General features: G+C 36.2%; 3 protein-coding genes across 3 annotated transcripts; 1 reads left to right on the top strand and 2 right to left on the bottom strand.

The window, feature by feature from the left end:
• Nucleotides 1–6: 6 nt before the first annotated feature.
• On the bottom strand, nucleotides 7–11,116 carry Golgin245 (Golgin-245). Its single transcript, XM_066399780.1, has 18 exons — nucleotides 10,885–11,116; nucleotides 10,400–10,563; nucleotides 7,785–7,979; nucleotides 7,248–7,660; nucleotides 6,829–7,197; nucleotides 5,616–6,084; nucleotides 4,842–4,978; nucleotides 4,321–4,603; nucleotides 3,927–4,262; nucleotides 3,616–3,876; nucleotides 3,133–3,456; nucleotides 2,884–3,082; nucleotides 2,292–2,836; nucleotides 2,022–2,240; nucleotides 1,766–1,957; nucleotides 1,373–1,514; nucleotides 760–1,187; nucleotides 7–698 (listed from the first exon to the last, which is right to left on the bottom strand). The coding sequence occupies exons 1-18, from the start codon at nucleotides 11,024–11,026 to the stop codon at nucleotides 675–677; spliced, it is 4,842 nt and encodes a 1,613-aa protein (XP_066255877.1). The 5' UTR covers nucleotides 11,027–11,116; the 3' UTR covers nucleotides 7–674.
• A 207-nt stretch (nucleotides 11,117–11,323) lies between these two features.
• LOC136415240 (GPN-loop GTPase 3) lies at nucleotides 11,324–12,990 on the top strand. The gene is made up of 7 exons (XM_066399732.1): nucleotides 11,324–11,471; nucleotides 11,538–11,712; nucleotides 11,770–11,832; nucleotides 12,165–12,338; nucleotides 12,458–12,595; nucleotides 12,652–12,786; nucleotides 12,842–12,990. Exons 1-7 carry the CDS (start codon nucleotides 11,427–11,429, stop codon nucleotides 12,952–12,954), a joined length of 843 nt encoding a protein of 280 aa, XP_066255829.1. The 5' UTR covers nucleotides 11,324–11,426; the 3' UTR covers nucleotides 12,955–12,990.
• A 33-nt stretch (nucleotides 12,991–13,023) lies between these two features.
• On the bottom strand, nucleotides 13,024–17,666 carry kz (putative ATP-dependent RNA helicase kurz). The gene is made up of 17 exons (XM_066399717.1): nucleotides 17,520–17,666; nucleotides 17,290–17,466; nucleotides 16,360–17,237; nucleotides 16,080–16,311; nucleotides 15,810–16,026; nucleotides 15,523–15,752; nucleotides 15,242–15,355; nucleotides 15,072–15,190; nucleotides 14,826–15,016; nucleotides 14,606–14,769; nucleotides 14,324–14,544; nucleotides 14,130–14,226; nucleotides 13,833–14,021; nucleotides 13,632–13,779; nucleotides 13,375–13,576; nucleotides 13,223–13,320; nucleotides 13,024–13,165 (listed from the first exon to the last, which is right to left on the bottom strand). The coding sequence occupies exons 1-17, from the start codon at nucleotides 17,592–17,594 to the stop codon at nucleotides 13,086–13,088; spliced, it is 3,432 nt and encodes a 1,143-aa protein (XP_066255814.1). The 5' UTR covers nucleotides 17,595–17,666; the 3' UTR covers nucleotides 13,024–13,085.
• Between the last annotated feature and the right edge of the window lie 429 nt (nucleotides 17,667–18,095).

Here is an 18,095-nt window from a genome sequence, read left to right as displayed (position 1 = left end):
ACGACATTTTTTTGTAAATACCTTTTTTATTTTAACGTACATAAACATTATAAAGTGATTCAATAATACATAAAAGTGTAAAGATGGAATAAAACAGTTTTACGAAATTATATAATACGCAGACTACCGGGAATATTATGACCATTGGAATGCAAAAATGCCAGTTAAATCCGTTGCAAATAAAGGAGTGCTTGTTTATTGAATGGGTATGCATCTCTGAATAAAAAGCGGCCAGAAAAAAACCTAAGGATGGCAGTTTTGGACACCTGAAGATTGTTAGAAAATCTATAAAGAAGTATTTATGTAGGCTTCGTCTTAACTTTTAATCATTTTAATAAATTATACTTAAGTGGCTTTATTAAGTAATAATATGGGGTTATTCAGGTACCTCGTTGATAACAAATTCTGGAGGATTAAAAAAGATAATATAGTCATCTTCTTTAGTTCTCTAAAAGTCCCTAATCAACGGGCTACGTGACTCACCCCGTATACAATTAAATTTCCTATTGGTATACAGTCAAGCCTCTGACACGATTTTAATAAGACACATTTGCTTTTTCAAAGTTTTAGCACAGCTTTTTGATTAAGGTGTCGGCCTTTATTATAGTAACACCCTGTAGATTGTATCTAATTCAGTTGCATTTGGAAGCAAAGTCTGAAGCGTCTTCCTGATGCTAGAGTATTCCTAATTGGCCCAGCTATAGAAATTCCAAAAATTGACACTCAAACGACAAGAGGAGAATGCTTATGTTTTCTTACCAAAGTCTGCTTCTGCTGCTCCTTTTGCAACACTGCCTCTGTCTGGGCAGGATCGAATTTGCACACTGCAGCGATCACCCTGGCTAGCACCAAACTCTCTTTTCCCAACATGTAATTGTACAACACATTCTTCAGGTACTCGATTTCGGTTGAACTGGATAGTTCCGTGCAATGATTTAGCGTAACTAACGTCTCGTCCAGTGTCCTGTTAAGTTTTTCATTCTTGTTTTTCAGTTTTTGCAGCTCGTTCTCATAAAATTCGAGGGAGCTTTTGTTGGTCAGGTCCAGGGACTTATACTGAACGACTTTATCCCTTAAAGCGTTGATTTCTAGTTGTAGTCGGTCTCTGTTGGAGTTTATTGGTCCGTTTTGAGCTCCTTGTAAGGAGGACAATAGGAGGTGGTCCTGTTTCACTATCGCTAAGTCATCTGTAATGACATTAGGGAAAAATTATTGACATGGTAGCAAGTTTAGTAGGAAGCGATTGTTCCCCGAAAATAGAGGAACTAGCCAGTCGGTATTTAGGCCCTTTAAATTATTTGGCAATTTCTGTATGCTCATTTAAGTTCCTTGTAAATTTCTCTAAAATTCGTATATTAAGAGTTTTACTGACCTAATTTATTGCTCCCATTACTATGATTCACAGGTGAAATCTTCAACTCGTGTACTTCGTCCTGCAAGAGCTGTTTTTCGTGGGTCACCTCGTTGTATTGGTGTTCCATTTTGTTTAATTGGGTTTCAAGATCCTTTTTAATCTAAAAATAAAAATTATTTTATTACATTTTCTATAAATAAAATTACAAACAGTGCATTCTATTATTTCAACTCCAAACATCTCAAAGACACTAAAGTATTCTTTGTATCTGGAATTTACGCCCTATTAACCCCCGTAAAGACATATTGAGTAAAATCACAATTAAAAAATGCCGAACTAAATCATGAGCAAAACTTATTGTTTACCACCACGTCCCCATCATCTTGTAAAATCAACACATCTTAGACTCACCTTCCTGAAACTATTAAACTGATCCTCAAGTTTTGAATACTCGGTCTTGAGATTCTTATTCTCTAAATGAAGTTTATCACACTTGTCTTTGATTTCCAAGAAGTCTTGCTGGATTTGTACCAAATCCGGATGTTGCGAACCTTTTTCTTTCCGAGTTTGTTCTAATTTTTCAGTCAAATCGGTCACAGCCACCTAAAGATCAATTCCACAAGAAGAGAGAAATCACTGAGGCTTAATTATATCTGTTTGAACGTACCCTTAAATTATTTCTTTCCTGTTCCACATTAAAACATCCCTTCTGCATTTGTCCTTTTTCGTTTTCCAAAAATTCACACTTCACCTTATACTCCTCAACCTCACTCACTAATTTGTCATGTTCCTCATTCACATGTTTGTTGTCCGAATCGAGTTGGTTTATCCGTACTTTCAGCTCAGAAATTTCTTTGTTCAACCTGTCACACTCGTTTTGTAAGACCTAAAACTTTCCATTTACTACCCTCTCAAACAAATCCAGGATTAATATTACCTCATTTTGTTTCTTAACGTTCTCCAGTTCTTTGGCTTTAGAAGCCAAGGCACGAAGATTCTCGCCTTCAATAGCAACTTCTTCTATTCTTTCTCTAAGCTGTTTGTTCTCATAACTTAAAGCCTCTTTCTCTTGCCGCACAACGCCCAACTGTTGTTCAATTACTCCCATTTCCTTCAACTTAAACTGGAACTCGTCAGATTTCTTTTTCAGATCTTTCTCTAATTTAAATTTCTCGTTTTCAAACTCGTCGCACTTCTGACGCACTTCAGCCAAGACCTTCAGATCGCCTGAATGAGTCGATTTGGCTTCGTTGTATAATTTTTCAACGCTTTCAAGGGCTATTTTAATGGCTTTAATTTCCTCGTTGTTCTTGTCCAATTCTTGTTGCATCTCTTTGATCTTAGAAACTGCCTGTTTTTTTTCCGACTTTTCTTTTCTGGATGTTTCCATAATTTTCTGACATTTTTCTTCACCGTGCTTCAAGTCTTTGCTTAATTGCTCCATTGCGGCCGTTAATTCATCTAACTTTTCTTGACGAATATCTGAAAAAACAATGCTGTATAAAAAATAAAGTTAGTTGAACACCTACCCAGCTCCTTTCTTAAGCCCTCATTGTCAGTCTGCAGTCGACTAATCTCTTCTCTCAAAATGTTGACCTGCCCTCCCAACATCTCAGTTCCTTCTTTCAGCCTAGAATTCAAATTGTCTTTCTTTTCTTTCAAAAGCTGATTCTCTTGGGTAATTTTACGAAGTTCTGCGTCGATAATCTGGAAATTCTTTCTTTCCACCTTAAAACAGTCATTAAACTTCCTATTCTCGCAGCTGCAGTTCTCCTTACTTCAAACGAGTCAATTAAATCCTGCTTCTCCAATCTAAAAGCCTCCTCCAAGTCGCTTTTCTCCTGCTTTACAGCTATAAGTTTCTGAACTAAATCGTCCACTTGGTTCTCAATAAGTGAACCCTTGGCTAGTGCATCCTCGAAAGTGGTTCGTTCAAGTTCAAATGAGTTCAAAAGATTTCGATTTTCTTCTTCCATGGCCTTAAGTTTCATTTCCAATAGACCACATTCGGTTTTCTCTATTTGTAAAGAATCTATTTCCTCCTCTTTTATCTTCAAGGCCTCTATAAGTTTAGCTATTTCTTGTTCGTTGGTTAAATTGTCCTAAAAGAAATGGGACGTTAATACGGGTTTCAGTAGAACTAAAATGTTTACGTTAAAGGAAATTTAGGGAAATTATAATAGAACAACATAGTTCTGCCAGAAAGCGGTCTAAGTAAGGTGGTTTTAGTTACCATTGACAGAAATTTACTAGCGACTTACTTTGTGAAGCTTCACAATGATTTCCTCTTTGTTCTTTAAATACTGCTTCCGCTTGGCGACTTTAGCGGTCAGCCGCTCGACGCTTTCCTCCAAATGCTTAATCCGTTCATCCTTGACCTTCAGCTCTTTGTGCTCCACCATAACTTTGTTAAATAGCTCCCTTTCGGCCTCGAAACTCTTTTCCAAATCCACCCTTTCCTGTTCCAATTCCTGTACTTTGAGCTTTAGCAAATTGCACTCTGAGTTTTCCAGCTCCATCACCTAAAAAAAACCCTCAGTGTCTCGTTGATATATATTTTTATAAACACTACCTGTTCTTTTTCCTCGATCAATCGCGTTTTTCCTGTTAATTCGTCATTAATGCGCTTTAGCTCGAGATTCTCCTTGGCCAGTTCGACGTTCTCCTTAATAATGTCCTCCTTATGCCTCAAAAATTCTTCTTTGTGTTGGTGGAAGCTTTGGTCGAAGGTCTCTCTTTCTTGCTCAAAGGATTTCAACAAATTGTCTTTCTCGTTTTCCATCTGCTGCACTTTGATTTGCAGCAAGTTGCACTCGGTTTTGTCTAGTTCCACGGCTACCTCGCGCTCCTCCTGAATACGCAATTGCTCTCTCGTCTTAGCCAAATTCTTCTCTAGGTCTAGTTTCATCTGTGTGGGAAGTTTAGATTTAAAATTACGTTGTTTAGTTAGTATTAAAATAAAATACCTTGTCAAGGTCCACTATTACCGCATCTTTTTGTTTCAAGTAGCCCTTCAGCTCAATAATTTTCTGCTCTAATGTTTGAATGGCCTGCTCCATATCTGCTATAGTGATCTCCTTTATTTTTATATCGTTGTGTTCTTCCAGTACTTTATTGAACAACTTGCGTTCCAATTCGAAGCTATCAAGTAAGGTCTTTTTTTCCTCTTCAAGGGCCTGCACCTTCATTTCAAGCAGGTTGCTTTCAGTTATTTCCAGCTCTGCAGCTTCGTCTTTTTCTTCCATTAGTCTTAAAGGAATTAATTCGTATAAACTGTTCATGAAACTAGTTGGAATGGCGTAATTTTTGAAAGCTCGTATATCGAAAAATTGTCAATTTATTCTCATGAATTAAAGAGAAAACATTTTTTTGTCAAGGTTGGTGAAAAGGGGAAACCAAACCAAAAATGACAGAAAAATGTACTGATCCATACATTCTGACGAGCAATTTATTCGAAAAAAATTTCATACAGATGAAGACTACACACCTAAACTTCTGGACTAGATCGTCATGGGAGGTTTGAAGATTTAAATTTTTTTCAGCCAAGTGAACATTTTGCTTCTCTTTCTCATTGCTTACTTTGCGAAGTTTACCAAGTTCATCTTGAAGAGTTTCCATGTTAGCCTAAAGTAAGGAAAACGTAAATATTATATGAAAAACTTATTTCCTTTGGACTCTTAAGGAAATTGCGAGTAACGATTCTCTGCGTTAAAACCATCAATGAAAAATGCTTTAAAATTTCTTTTACAGAAACAACTTTTCTAAAAATATTGAGTTTTTTTGAAAATTTTGGGGGAATATGCACTCGGAACAAAATTTCTATTATCTCTCATGGCAACAACGAGGGAGCAAACCAGATACACAGAGAGCAAAAATTAGGAATTCGCGATCCAAACATTTCGAAGTAATCGTGCTTCGACACCTTCTTTTGCTCCTAATATTTTCTTTGATTGCCTGAGAACTGTGCATTCAAGGTATTTCATAAAAAAAACATGGCGTTTTTGTGGACCATGTATTAGATACCTTGCGCAACATATGCAATCTCATATACCTCATGGGCCCTCATAGACAAATCTAGTGGTATATTGACCTCAAATTTGATCTATGATGTTTCCATTGCTGCAAAGTTTTTTTAATGGTAGCTTTGGCTCTCACGGAAGTGTTGCCAAACCTACCTAAACCTTTTTATATTCTTGTATTAAAATACGTTGCCTTGCAATAGCCCCAAAAAAATGCTTTTTCGATGGCAGATATTACTCACCTGTAAACGCCCAATCTTCTCCTCATAACCTTTATTATCCTCATTGGCAGTCTCGGAAATATGTTTCTCCATATTATTGACCATGCTCCTTAGAAGGCTGCTCTCCTCAATTAGCTCCAAATGATTTGACTCCAATTCTCTATACTCTTCCTCTTTAACTCTAAATCTACCCCTAACATCCTCCAGTTCTTGCGAAATACTCTTAATAATGTCATCTTTTTCCCCAATTTTCAAATGCATTTCAGCTGCTGTATCGTTACTAGTCGAGATCTCCCTGATTTGTTGCTCAAAGTGATCCTTCAAGGCATTCTCTTTAACTTCAAAGTCGCTTTTAATTTTTTCAGATATCTGCTTTTCAAGAGTGAACAGTCCTTTCTTAGCACTATCTCGTAACTGTGTAATTTGAGTCTCATAACTTTTCTTTTCCAACTTTATTATGTGGATAAGATCTTGCTTTTCCTGCGAAAGCCTATAAAGAAATTGTTCAAGTCCTATGTGGTATAATACAAGGTAGAACAGCCAAATGGAATAAATTTAATATCTGCATATTTCGACATGTGTAAAAAAATACCGAAACACGTCAATTCTAGATTCTGAATTACTTCCTGCAACGTAAAAATTTCATCCCAAAATTCAACCTTCTACGCGACATTTGCAACGCCCAAATTTTTTTAATTATAAATATGGGTTTGTGATGCCTCATTTGAGAAGTCTTTTCGTTCTCTATTTAAAATTGCTACGGTTTTAAACTTCAATGCAAAGAATAGAAAAAAAGAAATACATGAAATCAACAAAATTCTCTACAACAAATTAAAAACTAATAACTAATACCATTTCGTTATGGATAATATAATAAAACAGCAGATGTCAATCTCAATATACCTCAACTTAACTTTTCCAAATGAATGTATAGGAAGGGGAGGATGACTAGAATAATCACCTGATCTTACTGCATTAGGTTTCTTCTTATGGGGATATGTGAAGAGAATATGGTATACAAAACTAAATCACGCTGCTGACTTAAATAGAAGAACAATGCTTATGATTAGATCGGTTACCCCTCAGATGTTGATTAACGTTGGAAGACATTTTTATTTATGATTAGGGTAGTGCTAAAAGATTCGAGGCATACATATTTTTTCCCATATGTGGAAATATGTAAATATCGAATTTATTCCATTTAGCTGTCCCACCCTGTAGAGTGTATTAAAACCTGTGTAAATTCTCTTGGCAGATGCTTAAGCCAGTCTTCAACATCGAAATTACGCCCTGCAGTTGTGTGTTCTGCTCCGCCAATTCCTGCTTCTCCCCATTAAGCTGTTCAATGTCCATTTTAAATTTCTCCATTTTCAGTAGCTCGTTTTCCAATCCGTTGCACTTTACAGTGGCGTTTTCCAACTTTTCGATCAGCTTATTATTTTGACTTTGCAAGTTTTCCATTTTGATCGATTTGGAGTCTTTCTCGTGCGCTCTCAGACTCTCCACCTCCTGCTTCAACCGGCTAATCTCGGACTCTTTGCCTAACATCTCATTATGCAGCTCCATTTTGTTTTCTGCCAAACGCAAATTATTTTCTTTTTCCCTAAAAAACATTTCGAGGTCTATACAAAATAAGGAGGAAAGGAGATTCACCTCTCAGCAAAGTCTGCGATGTCCCTCTCTAGCGTGGCAATCTTGCTCTTGTAGTCATGCTCCTTAGTTTGGAACACTATGTCCCTGGCTTTATACTCCTGGATTTTGCTATTTAGTGCCTCAATCTCGCCCCGCGCATCATTAAGGTATTTAGTAAGTTGTTCTAACTTATCAGAATCCACTTTGCCGGTTGCCTCACTCTCATCTAACTGAACCAAATCGTTGGAAAGGTTGCGGCCTTGCTGCAGAAGGCCGATTTTGGTTTGCAGAGACTGAATTTTCAACTGCTTTTCGTCAATTTCATCTCGCAGCGCGCTCTCTAAGTGAGCTTTGGCTTTCTGTTCAAGCGAGCACTGCTCTTTCAACTCGGTCACTCGCCGAATGGCCTTGTCTTGGGTTTCCACCAAAACCGACTATAGAGAAATCTATTTTTAGCAATCTAAACTAATAATCTTGCGATTGAAGTATAATTAGGTGCTAAAATACACCTGCAAACTTGGCAAACATCCCACGGAATTACAGAACTTATTAACGCACCTTCATTTTTGCGTTTTCTCTCTCCAGCTCTTTATAATGCCTGGCCAAGTCCGTGTACCTGCCCCGGTACTTATGGTACCTCAACTGCGATTTCTGAAAGGCCGCGTGGACTTGTTCCTTGCTAAGGTGTCCCAATTTAGAAGAGGATTGGGACACATTGTCCTCTAGCTCACTTGCTGAAGCGTCGAAGTCAGACTAGAAGAAGTTTAGATAAGCGTTATTAAAATAATCAATACGGCCTTGCCTAGTAGCCTTTTATTAGTTCAGCAGGTGATAAAGTTTTCATGAGCAGGCCTGTTTGTGGGATCAAAGTAACATGACTGGGGATTTCAGGGACATTCTCTGAGAAATATAAGGGCAGAAAGACTTTTAAACAAGTCCTAATTTTAGTATAAATTACTGCAGATTAGAGAAATGGATGCAAATAGTCGCCGGAATAATCTGAGATGGTTAAGGCGACCTTACGCCTTATTCTTTCTGATTTGTGTTTAATTAACTTGGTCACCCTAAAGAGCAATTTCAACCATCAGACCTCTTCAGTTCGGTTCGTCTCGAGTCAACTTAATACAGGCAGAAGTCGGCAATGCCAAGGGCAGGCCTTCAGGGAGATAACTTTCAGAACTGCAAAAAAACATCTTGTAGCTAATAGATCTGTGCTAATAGATAACATTTGCCCTTGAAGCAAACAACGAAAATATTACGATCCTTTGATGTCCTGAAGATGACCCATTGTTGAAGCGTATGATAGCTGGTGACGAAAAATGGATTGTCTACAACAATGTTGCATAGAAAAAAAAATCTTAGACGAAGCATGGTGAGTCAGCCCAAAACACTCCAAAAGCGAATATTTACCAAAAAAAAGTTATGTTATCCATCTGGCGAGTTTACAAAGGTGTCGTCAACTGAATAAATTTAGAAACTAAATCAAGGAAAAACGCCCAGGATTAGTAACTCGTAAAGATGTAGTGTTTTATCAAAATAATGTTAAACCACATACAAGTTTGACCACCCGCCAGAAATTGTTACATCTTGGATGGGATGTTTTGCCACATTCACCCTATTTTCCAGATCTGAAACCATTGGATTATCATCTGTTTCCTTCGCTGTAAGATACCCTTAATGGAAAAACTTTCGCGACTGATGAACATGTAAAAAACGTACTTGGACCAGTTTTTTGCCAAAAAAGAATGTCATTTTTATAACTGCGATAATATGAAATTGCCACAAAGATGGACAAATGTCATTGAACAAAATGGGCAATATATCATTCAATAAGGTTATCATTTTTAGAGAAAAAAATTGTATTTCATTTACATTGTAAAATACAGAATGATAACCCAATATTTTATCCGTGGGTCTGACGCATTTGCATTCACTAGACCGAAAAAACTTGTACTTCTTAGTCCCTTAATTCTTTTGTGGTATTTCACTGGCCATTTTTTAGGGGATACTCGAATTCTCTATCCAAGTGCGTACGTTGTTTCAAAAATATTAGATAAAACCTCCCCGTTTTTGCTAATTTTTCCTAGATTCAGTATTATAACACAAAGTGTAGCATCCATATAACCTTCAGTTTATGCAATTTCCTTAATTTTTTTAAGTAGCACTTAGCAGACTTTTGTAAAAGAAAGACATGCTGTATAGTTTTGTGTGTAGTGGGGCGTATTCAGTACATAGCTAACAAACTCAGATCCACCAGTTAAATACCTACCCAGTACCGCCCTTGTGAGGGAACGAGGTTGGGCGACGGTTCAGGGCGGTAAACTTGGCTAAGATCAGCCCTGTATCTACTTATGGCATTTGGCGCAAATTTGCAACGTTTCTTTCGTACCTCCCTAAGTATAATTTTTACGCGTACCTATTTACTTTCAGCACGGTATTTCTCACTACTCGTAACAGTAATTCCTACCCTGTTATCGCAGTCCATGGTAGTACCTGGGTTTTTATGGAGTATTGCAGTAGTTCCATGCAAATATTAAAAAGGGAATAAAAACATAAATACCGCGTCAACGCAATTAGGAAAATAACAGAACCTCTATTTCTCATTTGCCAAAAATACCAATATCAAGTCATGTAAATTTCAAAACGATGACACTCCCATTTGGTTTATTTGTTGTCTCTCAGAAAATATGCTTTGATTTAAATGGACAATGTTCAATGTTATCTAAGACAGTCTTACTTATAGAATAAAAGCTAAAAATATATATGTATAAAAAAATTAAATAAAAAATATTTTTTGTTTTAAAAACGAAAACCGCTTGGAAATATTGTTAATTCTCATACTTAATCTCTAGTGCTGACCAATTACACCTAATCATAAAGTTCAAAGGTCACAATAAATAACCAACAGATTTGCAGCAGATTACTATACAGGGCAATTACCAAAAAAGAATCTGAAGCAGACATTGAAATATCACCGGCCTATCTTGAATAAATTCATTAGATATTCAACGACAAACACCAAATGGCTTAATTTTCCCCTATTTTTCCTGTTCGCCAGCTAATGCAAGATTTTTTTAAATGATCATATATTACCAAACTACCAATCATATTACTTTATAAAACCAAACTCATAAATTCAGTGATTATTAAAATTTTCATCTTTGAATACTTACTTGCAAATGGTACATGCTGCCTGACTCATACCTGGGGAGGAATGAAATGTCACTGGCTATTGAAGAGTTTGATAATCTTCTTGTTCTGCCTTCAGAGGAGGGTGACACCAGGTTAACACTCGAAAAGCCCTGGTCAGTTATGCTTGTGTTTGCTGAAGGTTCATCTGCAATGAAATTAGTGCAGGGGTTATATTTAAAATTTTGAAAACTATATTTTGGTGAATCATATATCGAATGGTGAGGTACTACATTGAGTGGTAGTTTTGCAGACTTAAAAATTTTAATTGAAACCAAGGAATTGGGTTACAATAAGAAAACACACCTTGGTATCACAATATTTATCATAGTTGATAACTGTCGTAGATTGATTTAGCCTGATATTATTGGATGATAACAGTATAAATGAAAAACCTGAACTTGTAGCTGGTAATAGGGTTTCTCTATAGGGCTTTTTTAACACAACATAAAATTTTGGGGCCAATTACCGTCTTCTCCGATAGAAAACATGCTTTCGTCTGGGGTACTGGTGCCCTGTAACTTGTCGCTCACACTTTGCGTCAACTGTTGGAAACGTTGGGGGCTGATTTTTACCTCCTCGGTGATTTTGTCTTTAAGTTTTTTAAACATTTTTCTGCAAAAAAACAAGTCTTTTTCGAGTGTTTTGGGTAAATAAACATTACACGAAAGTGGCGAGTAAACGTCAAAATAAAATAGGAGGTGACGTCAACAAAAAAAAAAGATTTCTCAATGGTTTCAATAGGCGAAGAAATTTTATCTCTTTTTGTCTTAGGATGATATAAGAAGCAAATAAGGAGAGAGACATAATTGATCAGAAGAACTGACAGGAACAGTTGTCCAAATCGAATATGACAAAATTACCCTTCAGCATAACCTATAAAATTAAATTTTATTATGTTGATATAGGATCATGTTGATTTTTGAAGTAAAAATTTCAAAATCGTTCAAAGTTGCTTACTTTAGTTTTCTTTTAATTAACTGAAACTCTGCGAGATCCTCTGGCATTAAAATGAGATATGCACAATTAGTAATAGGTCCTGCGGGTAGTGGCAAGGTAATAGTACTATCAAACTTTTAACAATTTACCCCCAGTATTTTCTACGTTTTACTTATTTTGCAGTCTACTTACTGCACCAGCATAGCCCAATATGGGGTAGATCAGAAAAGGAACATAGAAGTAGTTAATTTAGATCCAGCAGCTGAGCATTTTGATTATACGCCACTGGTAGATATTAGAGAGCTAATTCAGGTTCAGGATACAATGGAAGATGAAGAACTGCACTTTGGGCCTAATGGTAATGTGCTGATTAATGTATTAGTTGTTTTACACCATTTCATGAGTTGTTCCACAGGGGGATTAATCTTTTGCATTGAGTATTTGTTGGAAAATTCAGATTGGCTTCGTGAGAAATTAGGTAAGATAACAACTAACAAAACATAGTCAACTTTTTATACTCCCCTCCTACAACGTCATGCTTCTCACATACTTGACTGAAAGGATATGTAGCCAATTTCAATTAAATGATCACAGGAGTTTTTGATTTTATTTATTTTTATTATATTGAAGATCATTTCCATATATTTTGAAGATTTATCTTTGCCTTAATTATGACAAATCACTTGGGAAATCATGATCACTTTGAGTATATATTTCATTACATTCACTGTCCATATTATCTTTTACTCTGTATTTACCCAACCCTGCTTCACAAAATCCCAAATCTCATGTTTCCCTACATGCTTCTAGGAGAACATGATGAGGATTACATAATCTTTGACTGTCCTGGCCAAATAGAATTATACACACATTTAACAGCAATGAAGAAACTGGTAAAACAGTTGCTGAATTGGAATTTCAATATATGTTCAGTCTTTCTAGTTGATGTGCAATTCATGACTGATGGGGCTAAATTTTTGTCAGGTACTACTTAATAAAATAGTGGTATTAAGTGGATATTGCTTACATAAAAGAACCAAGTAGCATGTTCATATTTTCAGGGAAAAGTTCTCTTTAAGTTTTATAAGTATGGTGTATTTTAGGCACAATGGCAGCACTTAGTGTGATGGTAAACTTAGAACTGCCACATATCAACATTCTCTCAAAAATGGACCTGCTTAGTAAATCGGCTAGAAGACGGTTAGATCGCTTTCTAGAACCTGATTCTCATGCAATACTAGGTATGATTTAAACCATCTTAATGGAAAGTAATAAAAAATAATTTTTCACTTTTAAGGTGATGTTGAATTAAATGGTATGTCATCTTTTAACGTAAAATACAAAAATCTTACTGAAACGATCGGGAAAATTATCGAAGATTATTCTTTGGTACGATTTATCCCTTTAAACCTTAAAAATGAAGAAAATATTGGTAAGATTGCAAGCTTGCCTATTGGCTCCTTATATAGTAGTTGTAACATTGCCAGGTGATGTCATGATAACCATAGACAATGTGATTCAATTTGGAGAAGATTTAGACGTCAAAACGAAAGATTTTGAGGAAGAACCCGATGAGATCGAGCACTTTTCAAACGAATGAGCCATGTTTCAGCTTTTGTTTATTTTTATATAATAAAAACTGTGATTTTATTTATAAATATATTTTTTAATTCCCTAGTGTTGACTAAAAAATGACTATTTACAATATTTACAAAATACGGTCCCTTGAGTTTAATCTATTGGAGGCCACATTAAACTTGCTTCTGCATGTCCCGACTGAGGCAACCAGTTAAGGTATTCATTTAGTAAATCTGAAAATAGGACAAATCAAATGTTTGTCTAAATTATTTTCTGTCACAAAAACTCACATTTAGAATCTTCTTTCCAAACATCTTCCAGAGCCTGTTTTGAACTAATTTTTTTCTCTACTAATGCTTGTAGCAAACTGCGGGTTCTAGGTTGCAAACTGCAAAAAAAAGCAATAATTAATTCAGAAAGTTAATAATACTCAGTAACTAACTTGGCCCATTTTTTTACCATAACATTAGGCTGGCTCAGCAAATTATTCGCATATTTTTTCAGCTTTTTAAAGGGTTTTCCCTCTAACAAGAAACTGGCGAACCACTTAATACAGTCGATGCCTTCAGGATATGGAGCATCTAATTGCGGTAAAAGCCACGCTTGAGTTCCTATAGTGCCTGTTATTAAACAATGCACTTTTCCTACATGTAAAGAATATTAGTTCAGTCTAAACTGCATATGTGGAATAACACTTACCAGTTTCCTGATTATAATAAGGAGGAATATCTAATAAAGGCTCCGAAAGATTGCACAACGTGGGCACGTAAATAGGCATCCATTCAACGTCAATGGCTGTGACTCCCCGCATGTAAATTCTGTTGGTTTCGTAAATTTCTTGGTATACCTAAGCAAATAGTTTTAAATTGGAAGACAAAGAGAAAATAGGTTTTCACTGACCACAAACTCTGGGAGAGTTTTCCGTAAAACTGAGCTTTGGTGTAAATAGACGGGATCCTCCATATTGTTAGCCCAATAGGCGTACTTGAATTTGGCCCGATCCTCGCGATCTTTCACTTCATCGAGGCTGACTTTTTTTGCCAATTGGTCGCCCATCCCGCATAGCAAGATTTGTCGCAATAATTTGGCCTATTTATGGTGTTAATTTAAGAAAAAAATAATTAAAAATTTAATGTAAAATATAAAGGGATTATCAAACTATTAAGAGTTTAATAAGAGGGTGAGCGATATACTTACTTGAATGTCTGTTGGGGGCTCCATGTTCGGATCGACGACTAAGTCGTCGTATGAGAAGTTTTTCTTGATTTCAGAGGTTAGTTGCAGTCTTAGTTTCCTAAAACGTTGTCCTGTTTATAAAGAGTATTCGAAATTCGTAATCAAAAGGTCATTTGGCTTGTCAAAACTATTAAGTATATTCAACACATTCATACCTTATTTCTATCACAGCCTTATGCCTCAATCCGCTTTTATCACAAAATTCCTGCAGCTTCCCCTTGCTATGCTCATATTCTGCTGCTCCAACAGCTTTTAACAATACTCCTGCATCGCCTAAAAGAAGAGAATTTCCCGTCCCAGCCCACTGTTGCCTTAGCATTTTCCATTTCTCTCGCATCGCCTTTTGACCCTCGGGAGATATTGCTTGAATTGGTGTCTAATAAATATTATCACCTTTTTTTAATCGATGTAAGCAGGACGTTTACAGTAAAACTAACCTCTAATAACACTTCCTGGACACTTAAAGCTGCTACTAAACAAACAGTGTAAGGCAAAAGATCGAACTGATGACTCAACGCCAACATCTTTCCAAATCGGGGCAAAACCGGATATTTGGCGACAGTGCGTCCTAAAGGTGTTACTTGGCCATTCTTTAAAACCCCTAACATTGATCATCTTAGAATCATTTGTTGAGAATAAACATATAATAAGGCCAACCTAATAATTCTAATCTTTTCTCAGCCGTTGCCAGCTGCAACATATCTGGAGCTGTAGGGAAGGGGAAGTTCATGATTTTCTGCACATGCATACATTTCAGCTGCAAATATATGTCATCCACGGGCTTTTGTTGAATTTCTGGGGAACTGAACTCGAGGAATTCGTCGTTAAATACTGCGCTTGAATATAGTCTAGAGAAAAATTATTTCCGTTGAGAATGAAACAACTTAATCATGACAAATCTACCGGTAACAGTGTCCCGGACCCGTTCTTCCAGCTCTCCCAGCCCTCTGATTGGCAGATGCTTTGCTGGTCCACGTTACCACTTGCGTGGTTAATCCCGTTATTTTATCATACAATTTTACCTAAACATTTTGTTACAATACATAATATTAACTTTAGATATTAAATAATACCTTTGCTTTACCGCTGTCTACGACATATTTTATATTGGGGATGGTAAGAGAGGTTTCTGCAACATTTGTGCTGACGATGCAGAGACGATGCCCTTCTGGTGGAGCACGAAATACCTTTAGAAGTAGATATATTAAATTTCAGATAAAAGAAATGTTAATTTTACTGACTTATTTTGTGGTGGTGATACCTCTTTCTGACTAGTCACATGAAGATAATTATTATCATGTGAAAAATAATATATTAAACTAGAAAGGCTCTGACAAAAAGTCTTCAGACTTACCATTTGCTGTTTATGAGTAGGCAACATTGAATACAACGGCACCGCCCATAAGAGTGGCGAGTTTTTATACACCGCAACATCTTCAATAATCTCCTCATCTTCTGAAGACAACCCATCATATTCTTCACCAGAGAACGACTCAATGTCATTTTCAATGCTATAATCGTCTAAATTTACTTTAGGGATTACTCTTATTTTCTTCTTCTTTTGATTCACTTTTTTCTTTCCACCTGCAAATGACAATTAATACGTTCGAATTTGGCTACTATTAAACCATAAAAACAGACCTTTATTAAAATATTCATCATCTTCATCTTCACTGATATTCTCCTCTTTCAGTTCCGATTCTACCTTAGCATCTTTAAACTTATTTTTACCCTTTTTTGAAGGAAAAGCCTTTCGTAATTTTTTTACCAAATGATTCACCTCCCTCTGACCCGTAACAAACACCAATATCCCCCCTTCCGGTAATGAAGTATGAATTTTTACTGCTTTACTGTAGGCCTGAAACCTAACATTTGAATTATCATAATACAGGATGTGGTCTAAATTATTACCGCTTTCAAATAGTTCTTGTCTGTGCGCTTGTTAAAATGTACAGTGACCGGAAATTGTCGAGCTTCAACGTTAATAACAGGAGGAGAAATTTTGAATAACCTTTTATTCTTGGTGAAATCAGCTAGTCTTAGAGTGGCGGACATAATGATAAGCTTCAATGGATCGCCCTTTTTTTGGCGTAGTGGTACGAGCCGCGATAGAAATCCTATTAAAATGTCTGTAAAAACAGACCTATGGACCATATGATATATGTCTAGTTTTACACAGAAAAAATCTTACCTTTCGTGAGCCTCATCCAAAATAATTACTGAATATTTCTTAAGTAGAAAATCACTTTGCAACTCCTTTAACAACACACCATCAGTCATAAACTTAATTTTAGTATTGTCAGTGACATTTCCTTCAAATCTTATCAAATATGACACTTCTTTACTACTTAAACTCATCTCTTCCGCAACTCTCTGGGACATGGAGATGGCAGCCACTCTCCGAGGTTCTGTAACAGCAATCTGTCTATCCAAGGCATAACCTGCTTCATAAAGAAATTGAGGAATTTGAGTAGTTTTGCCACTGCCTGTTTCTCCAGCTACAATTATTATTGAGTTTTCATTGATAATTTCCATGATCTGTTGCTCTTCAGCTAATATTGGTAGTTTTACACGGGCTGCTTGAATCGCAGCTGTCCTGACAACATCAACATACACTGCAGGCTTACAGTTGGGGATAGAGGTAATAGGTTTCTGGTCAGTTATTTCAATGACTTCAGACGTATTTTCAGTCAGAAGTACCTCTTTATTTTCCTCCTTCAAATTTTCAGGCAAAGGAGTAGGTGATGCTGGGGGACTTTCATCCTCATTAGAATTATCTTCACTCTCAGTCTCAAAACCAACCACATTAGGGTCATTATTGACTTTTTGTTTTTTTCCTTCAGGTTCTTCAGCAGATAAAAGCAACCTCTTTCTTTTTGCTCCCTTGATTGGGTTTATGTTCTTGGGCACAACAGCTTCACCAAAGCTTGATGTTACTATGTCAGAATTTGAAGTTTCCAGGAAAAATTTTTTCAACCCTTTAGTTTGCACTGAAGCAATTGATGTTAATTGTGATAGTTCTTCAAAAGAGGCCTGCACTTCTTGAAGCGATTCCAATAAACTGGCTCGCTGAGTTTAAAGGGTATTAAGCTGTAGAAATATTGTGTGAAGGTCTACTTACATTTTCCTTCTTCTTTTTGGTGTTAACAATTTTTTCAAGTTTCTTTCTGTGTTTCTTGGAGAGTATTCTAGTGACTTTAGTTTTTTTTTCTTGAACTTTAGTTTTTCGCTTTGTAGAAGGCAGGACCAGTGCATTGCTGTGATCATAACTGCCAGAAACATGTAGATCTAGTTTGATCTAAAAAGGGCTGTGTTTCACACTTTTCAACTTTTCTTAAAAATAAATTTCACCTCTTTAGTAGTGGAATCATCTATAAGTGTGTTGACCACTTCCCTCGCTTTCCAGTTATACCTTTTCTTGCCCATTTTGCTTGAAAATTCCAAAATCACTTAAAAACAGTGCCAAGACAACGTGCAAAAATGAAGTTATGATCTGTCATTGCACACAGGAGCGAGGTACACTTGGTAGATATGCAATCCGCAGTGATGTGGTATTCCCGTCTTTGTTTATCTTACTATTTAATTGGATGTTTCGGAATGTAAAATAATTGTTATTTAATAGTATGTTCTGTTAAAGACCGAAAGAATTTTGAACTTCACTGAAAACCCAAGAAACCTATACTATATCAAAGAACCGCTTTTTAGTTTTTTCTCTCTCCATTAGTTCAAATCTGAGTGTATTAAAAATTTTCAGAGCAAAAATGCTTCTGTTTTGCTTTAATCAGCTCAAATGTTGTTTCACGTTTTTACGTGATTTACGCATCTAAAACACCCTAAATATTCTGTATTTCCAGCTCATAACAATTTAATTCCAGGTACTCTTGCACTGTTCAATCCTCAGTTCACGGCACTCTACTAACCCCGAAC

Source organism: Euwallacea similis, chromosome 19 (assembly GCF_039881205.1).
Source record: "Euwallacea similis isolate ESF13 chromosome 19, ESF131.1, whole genome shotgun sequence".
NCBI classification, from domain to species: domain Eukaryota; kingdom Metazoa; phylum Arthropoda; class Insecta; order Coleoptera; family Curculionidae; genus Euwallacea; species Euwallacea similis.
Note: the sequence above shows the minus strand (reverse complement) of the source record. Positions and strands in the feature narration are given on the sequence as shown.

Coding starts and splice junctions, on each gene's coding strand:
- kz (XM_066399717.1), bottom strand. CDS start 17,594: ATGGGCAAGAAAAGGTATAACTGGAAAGCGAGGGAAGTGGTCAACACA. Junction 17,238..17,289: donor CCAAAAAGAAGAAGGAAAAT/GTAAGTAGACCT, acceptor CTTTAAACTCAG/CGAGCCAGTTTATTGGAATC. Junction 15,753..15,809: donor TGATGAATATTTTAATAAAG/GTCTGTTTTTAT, acceptor TGTCATTTGCAG/GTGGAAAGAAAAAAGTGAAT.
- Golgin245 (XM_066399780.1), bottom strand. CDS start 11,026: ATGTTTAAAAAACTTAAAGACAAAATCACCGAGGAGGTAAAAATCAGC. Junction 3,877..3,926: donor TGATCGAGGAAAAAGAACAG/GTAGTGTTTATA, acceptor GGTTTTTTTTAG/GTGATGGAGCTGGAAAACTC. Junction 699..759: donor AGCAGCAGAAGCAGACTTTG/GTAAGAAAACAT, acceptor GAATTTCTATAG/CTGGGCCAATTAGGAATACT.
- LOC136415240 (XM_066399732.1), top strand. CDS start 11,427: ATGAGATATGCACAATTAGTAATAGGTCCTGCGGGTAGTGGCAAG. Junction 11,472..11,537: donor GTCCTGCGGGTAGTGGCAAG/GTAATAGTACTA, acceptor CTTATTTTGCAG/TCTACTTACTGCACCAGCAT. Junction 11,833..12,164: donor TTGGCTTCGTGAGAAATTAG/GTAAGATAACAA, acceptor ACATGCTTCTAG/GAGAACATGATGAGGATTAC.